This window comes from Rhincodon typus, chromosome 24 (assembly GCF_021869965.1).
Source record: "Rhincodon typus isolate 14 chromosome 24, sRhiTyp1.1, whole genome shotgun sequence".
Taxonomy (NCBI): domain Eukaryota; kingdom Metazoa; phylum Chordata; class Chondrichthyes; order Orectolobiformes; family Rhincodontidae; genus Rhincodon; species Rhincodon typus.
In genome coordinates, this window is record NC_063355.1 from 36,501,802 (window position 1) to 36,509,014 (window position 7,213).

General features: G+C 45.9%; 1 protein-coding gene across 1 annotated transcript in view; it reads left to right on the forward strand.

The window, feature by feature from the left end:
• Window positions 1-1,105: 1,105 nt before the first annotated feature.
• LOC125486001 overlaps window positions 1,106-7,213 on the forward strand; it is a 27,527-nt gene continuing 21,419 nt past the window's right edge. The window contains exons 1-3 of the mRNA XM_048611746.1: window positions 1,106-1,190; window positions 3,482-3,582; window positions 4,460-4,673. Coding sequence (XP_048467703.1) covers window positions 1,106-1,190; window positions 3,482-3,582; window positions 4,460-4,673 — 400 coding nt within the window. The remainder of the gene's footprint in view (window positions 1,191-3,481; window positions 3,583-4,459; window positions 4,674-7,213) is intronic.

Here is a 7,213-nt window from a genome sequence, read left to right on the forward strand (position 1 = left end):
AGAACTTGGCACAGCCCCTAGCTAAGCTGTTCCAGTACAGTTCCAGCCCTGGCATCTACCCAACAATGTGGTAAATTGCTCAGGTATGTCCTGGACAGAAGAAACAGGAGAATCCAATCTGCTCAATTACCAGCCCTTCAGTCTGCTTTCAACCATTGGTAAGGTAACTGAAGGCGTTGCTATCAAATAATAAGCTGCTCACTGATGCTTTGTTTGGGTTCTACCAGGGTCACTCTGCCCCGACCTCATTTCAGCCTTGATTCCAACTTGGCCAAAAGAGCAGAACTCCAGGGGTAAGGTGAGAATGACTGCCTTGACATTAAGGCAATGTTTGACTGAAAATGGCATCAAGGACTTCAGCAAAACTGAATACAAAAGGAATCCTTGGAAAAACTCTCCACTGGTTGGAGTTGTACCCAACACAAAGGAAGATAGTTCTGATTGATGAAGGTCAATTATTGCAGGACCAAGGCATCGCTGTGAGTGTTCCTCAGGATTGTCTCCTGGGCCCAACCATCTTCGCCGCTTCATCAATGACCTTGCCTCCATCATAAGGTCAGAAAAGTGCATGTTGGCTGATTATGCAAACCATTCACAACCCCTCAAATGCTGAACCAGCCTATGTCCAAATGCAACATGACCTGGACAACATCCAGATTTGGGCAGACCCATGATAAGTTACATTTGTGCTATGCAGGTGCCAGACTCTGATCATCTTTAATGAAAATCAAACCATTTCCCTTGGACTTTCAATGGGATACCAGTGTTGAATCCCCTGCTGTCAATGTCCTGGAGGTTACCTTTGACCAGGACATGAACTTGGGCAGCCATATAAATACTGTGGCTTCAGAAACAGATTAAAGGCTAGAACTTCTGTGGTGAGTAACTCACCCTGTGTACCCAGAGCCTGTCCACCACCTTCAAGGCATGTGTCAGGTGTGTGATGAAATACTCCCCACTTAGCTGAAAGAGCACAGCTGCAACAACACTCAAGAAGCTTGGCACCATCCAGGAGTAGCCCACTTGTTTGGTATCCTATCCACCACTCAGCATTCATCCCCTTGGCCACCGATTTGCAGTAGCAGCAGTGTGTACCACCCACAAGATGCACTGCAGCAGCTCAAGGATTAAAGCCATGAGCAGTACCACCTCGGAAGACAGAGACTGTCGACAACTGGGATCACCTACCCGTACCACTCATGATCCTGACTTGGAGCTATATCACCAATGCAGTGTCACAATCGTGGAATTCCGTTCCTAACAGTATTATGGAAGACCCAACACCCCAAGGACTGCAGTGGCTCAAGAAGGCAGATAATGATGGCAATGTCAAGGGCAACTAAGGATGGGAAATAAATGCTGCCTAGTCAGTGACACCCATGTCCCTGGAACACATTAAAAATAAAATGTGTTCATGATTAAGACTTGACAGAGTTCACGAGTAAAATAACGTGCTGCCACGTTTAGTGCTTGGGTAGATCTGTGTTGAGTAAATTCAACACAGTTAAATATATGTTACTGGAAGTATGGCAAGGAAAAATAGTTAACATACTTGTCTGGGCTAGAAGGTACCAAGGAGGAAGTTGGGAGTATTAGTTGATTAAGTCATAAGTCACAGAAAAGAAACAACTGGCATGCAGAGGAACAGGGTGCTAGAATGCAACCCTGCTAAGCATTACTCATGCAGAAAATGTTTTGAAGCCCTTGTGTATAGCTAACACTCATTAGTGTGATGCTTCCTTTCACATTTTCCCAGTCACACTTCGACAATAGATTTGTTATGTAAGTGTGTTCTTTGACTCTGTGAGCCAGCATTCCCTCTAAGCTATACTGCCGCTTCAAGGTTCCTTACCAATGCATTGGTTTCTGCTTTCAGAGCTCACTGCTGCACATGGACCTCTGAGGTCTGAGGAGCAGAAAAAAAATCTAGTGAGAGTATAACAATTTATTGGGCTTGCTGTCAAAATGTGGGTTCATTTTGGTGAGTTGCACAGCAAGTGATTAGGAAGCCAAACAGAATATTGGCCTTTATTACAAGGGGATGGCATATAAAAATAGGAAAGTCTTGTTGCAGCTGTACAGGACATTGGTGAGACTACACCTAGGGTGCCGTGCTTGGTGTTGGTCCCTTACTGTCATTAGAAGCAGTTCAGAGAAGTTCATTAAGCTGATACCTGTGATAACAGGGTTGCTGGATGAACACAGCAGGCCAAGCAGCATCAGAGGAGCAGGAAAGATGACGTTTCGGGTCTGGACCCTTCTTCAGAAATGCGGGAGGGGAAGGGGACCTTTGACTCCTTGATGAAGTACCAAGTTCATGGTGCAAGGAGTTCAGGGATGTAGATTTATATAGCACCTTTCCCATCCTCAGAATGTCCCCAAATGGTTCAGGCTATCCAGTACAATTTTTCAATCACTGTTGGAATGTGGGCAGTTTGTAAGAGCAAGACTCCCTGGAAACATGATGCATTGACCTGTTATTTTTCCCCAGTGATATTGAGGAAGGGAATTTGAACTGTGTGACATTTTCTGTGTTCTTCAGAGCATGCAGTCCAGAGCTGGAGGTGATGCTGGTGGGCTAAGGGGGCCAGTATTTAGGACTGGGGGCTGTGTTTGAAGAACCAGATGCTTAATCTCACTGATAGGGACTGTGTTCAGGAATACTGGTTTGGTCACTGTGACAGAAAGAACTAGCATGTATAGAGTAGTATTCAAGGGCCCAGGATATCCAGAGCACTGTGCTTAGTTGTTTTGTGCAGCCACTTTCACAGTATGAAGTGTTTGGTTTGAGTGAACTCACTGCTTCCTGACACCTCCCTGTTTTCCATTGTGCTGCAACTTTGGAAACTAACAGTTACTGAAACACAGACTTCACTGCCCACATTCCTTTGCAATGCCAGACTGCCTGTTGCACAGGAGCGAGCCAAAACAAAATCAAAACGAGAGAAAGTGCCCAGGATTTAATTGGTGGGTTAGGGGCTGCTGCTGCTTTATTATACTCCACCTTATCAAAGGCCCTGTATCTGATCAGTCACTAACTTGGACCAGTTAAGGATTCGGTGAGTTCAGTTTACAAGATGATCTCTTACTCTCTTTACAGTCCATTTCTGCCCACTAGGTCTGATGTCCCATTATCAGAGTGGGTCACTGTTTTAGCAGAGTGTGATGAAGATTTAAGTATGTCTGGGTCAGGCAGTGAGTGTTGATTTGTTGGTGATTAGGTTTGGAGCTGGAGAGTGGAAAAGCAAACAGAAATTTCTGCTGGTGACAGGTGTGTCAGGAAAACCGTAGCAATTGGCAGCTAAGTGTGTTTGTCGTCTTAAGCCAGTTCAGTATTTCCGTTGCTTCTCCAGATAGGACAATGAAACACAGCTAGCCACATCTAGAAGTGGTTAAAAATCAGTAAGGCCTAACAGCCCCTCCCCTCTGTTTCTTTCTCCCTTCCCACCCCCTCAGGCATTGCTGTTAACTGTGCTTTAAGTGCCCTGGTGGTTGATTCTCCCCATCGCTGAATCCCGTGAGTATCTCCTCAGTTTGCAGTCATCCTTTTACAGCTGGTTGTGTCAAGTTGGATCGTGTCGAGTGAGTGAGCTTTTTGCATTCTCCCATTTCTGGCTGCTTCCAAAGGCCTCCTTCCTTTTGCTCCTTTGGTAGTGGTGATACCTTCAGCTGTCAAGGCCTGAACTTTTGGGATTCCCTCCTCCTGCTGATAACCCACCACTGGGGCTAATCTTCTGGCTTCCTGTCCTAATGTCCCCTTGTTTGGTTCAGAGTCACCTTTGTGCCTGATTAAACCCCTGTAACGCACAACAGGGTATTTTTATTCCATCCAGTGCTTTATAAATATGGTTTCCTATTGAGCAACTACTTTTCAAATTGCTTTTCTGAGCTGTGTTTCGCAGCCTCAGTTCCCTCTGGTAAAATATTTCTTTTAACGGTAAGGTTGAGGAGCGTGGTCACGAGTACCAGGAGCTGGTGTCGGCTGTGTCTCAGCAGCCTGTACTCTCACCTTGGAGTCAAGAGGTTGTGGATTCGAACCCCACTAGAGTCTTAAGCACTGGTGGCTAGACTAACGCCCTCAGTGCAGGTAGAGGGAGAGCTGTATTATCTGAGCTGCCATCTTCAAAATAGGACATTAAATTGAGACCCTATCTGTCCGTTCAAATGGACAGGAAACAATCCCATTATTCTATTACAAATAAAGGAGCAAGTAAATGGTGTCCTGGCTAATATTTACCCTTCAAACAGCATGACAAACAAGAACAGTAAGGTCCTGGTCCCGTTGCTGTTTGTGGGAGCTTGTCGCACACAAATCGTCTGGCACGTTTCCTACATTAAAGTAGTGATTGCAGTTTGTTGGTAGTACAACACGTGGGAGTTGTCCTGAGGTTGTGAAATGTACTGTATATAAGTGCAGGACTTTCCCTTTCTCTAACCACACGATGCTATGCCCACACAGGAAGACAGAATGTCTGGAGAAAGCGCGGTGAGTCCAGTGCCCGCAGCATCAACCCGCACCACCTCCTTCAAAGGAGCAAGCCCAAGCTCCAAGTATGTCAAGCTGAATGTGGGAGGAGCTCTCTACTACACTACCATGCAGACCCTGACCAAACAGGACACCATGCTGAAGGCTATGTTCAGTGGCAGGATGGAGGTGTTGACAGACAGTGAAGGTAATTTGAGCTGAACTACTACTAATGGACTGGATCTCTCCACACAGAGGGAGAGGGAAGACTGGTGGAGGTCTTTCAGACAAGGAACGGGGTGGAATGGGTAAATGTTGAGAAGGTGAAAACTGAGACCCATCAGAATAACACGGTATTTTGCAACTCCAACAGGGAATTTAGGAGAATTGTCTTTACACAGGAAGAATGTGGGACTGGGTATTGCAAGGGAGTGGTTGTGATGCAGTGCTGGACTTTTTATTTCTTTATTTTTCTAATTTTTTCCCCTAAGAACTTGTACTGAAGAAGCTGTACCTCGGTACCCTTGTACCTAAGCACCCTAAGTGGTAACTTGTAAACTTTTCACTGTACTCATTTGAGTACATGTGACAATAAAGCTAATTCAATTCAATGTTTGTTTGTCTAGCTTTACCTTTTAAAACCGAGATAACATGGAGCAGAGAGCTTATCGATAAGATTCATTGAAGAGCAGGAGGCAGAATAAAACAGCGAGGGCAGAATGACCTGTTTCTCTGCAGTTAAATTCTGTTCTGGAAGTAGCTACTTGAATCTGTAACAGGATGCTGCAAAGGGACGTGAGATCTTTTTGTTCAGTGACAGACACTGGGAGATAAGGGCAGGAGGAAGCCTGTTCTGCTGTGTAATTTGATGCTGCCTGATCAGATTCGTGTATAGTGGCTGTCAGCTGGCCTTGTAACCTGGCTGCAATCCCTGACAGGAACAGCATGTCACCGCTCTGTTAGACCGTGTTCAGTAGATGTAGACCTTTCTCACAGGTGATATCTCGCCAAGGCAATGTTCCAAATGAAGAAAAAAAAATACAGTTTGCATTGCCATCCTTGTAATTTCCCTGAGTAATTCCCCGAATAGATTCTCCCCTGTGTAGCTGCCAAGAATTGTGATGTTTGCAATGTCCCATATGGTGCTTCATTTCTTGTTCACTGTTTGCACTCGGAATGGGGTTGCCTCAGGATCATTTACCAGTATTCAAACCTGCTGATCATTTCAACAGGGGGAGAGGAACAGAGGGCAGGAGAGGAGTGGTAGGAGGAAAGGGAAAGGAGGGGTGTGAGGGCAGGAGAGAGGAAAGGAGTGATGGTGGGTGGGAAGCAGGAGGTGGGGGAGGTGAGCAGTGGAGTGATACAAAGCCAAAAGAGGGGAAGGAGAGATGGGAGGGCAGGAGAGGGAAGGAGGAGAGATGGGAGGGCAGGAGGGACGAGGAATGATGGGAGCGTATGGGGAAAGAGATGAGAGAAGAAAGAATGAGGAAAAATTAAAGAAAAAACAGAAGGTAAGTGCTGCTGGTAAGGGGTAAGTTCCCACTTGATTTTTCACGTTTTCTCTGTGTTACTTATAGCCATATCGGGGGTGTATTGTCCCCATGTGGTAGTTGCTCAATAACTGTTTGAATTGATGGGGATCTTGCCTTATTTGTCCAGGGAATCTAAAGGTTCCATTTGCACTTCGGCAGTAAATTCCTTGGATCCTAGCCTTATGTGGTTTACATGAGCCACTTGGCCTATTTTCCCTGTGACTGTGAATAGCAAATCTACAGAGCTGCATACCTAGAATGTTTGAGAAAGAAAATAGCATTAGCCCTTTTCAGAGTGGTGTAAGGCACTGACTAGCTTGCAGTAATCCTGGAGATGGTAGATTGGAGCTGTGTGCACACGTGCTATGAAGCAGACTGAGAGTCAAAGGCTTTTAATGTTTGAACTGTTGTCAGCTGTAGCTCAATGGGCAGGGCTGTCACCTCTGAATGGGAGGGTTGTAGATTGATGTTCCACCCCATACACTTGAGCATTAATATCAAGACTGAGACTATGATGCAGTACTGATGATGTGCTGCATTATTGGGTGAGATGCAGACAAGAAACTATCTACTGTCCAGGATGGCTGTGGAAACTCCTAGTGGAACATGTCCAAGAAGATCAGGGGGTGGTTTCTACCCAGTGCCCTGGCTAGTAACACAGCACACTGTGTTTACAGCAAAAAAACTATGATATTTTAGTCTTTTTTTGCAGAGTAGCGATTTGCTGTTTATCATTTTATCAGCATAAAGTTGGTGGAACTTTTGCCTCTGAGTCATACGGCTCTGTGATCAGGTTCCAGTCCAGGGTAGGGACGTGGGAACGAAGACAGGTAGTCCTGTGCAGTACTGAGGGAGTGCTGTGCCATGTGTGTGTACTGCCTTTTGGGTGAGACATTTAACCTGACTGCTCAGGTGGGTGTCAAAAATCCCATGATGTTATTCCAAGAAACAGCAGAGGTGTTGTCCATGGTCTCCTGGCCAATTTATGACCCTCAGTCAACAACGTGTCATTATCACATCCCTATTGGGGTTCCGTTAGTTGTTGTTTTACAATGGAGTGTGGGTTCAATTCCTGCACAGGCTGACTTTACCCTGAAGGAGTCTACTTCACAACCTCTCCCCTCACCTGAGGCATGATGACCCTCTCTCCCCGCCTCCCTCCCTCCCCGCCTCCCTCCCTCCCTCTCTCCCCCGCCTTCCTCCCTCCCTCCCTCTC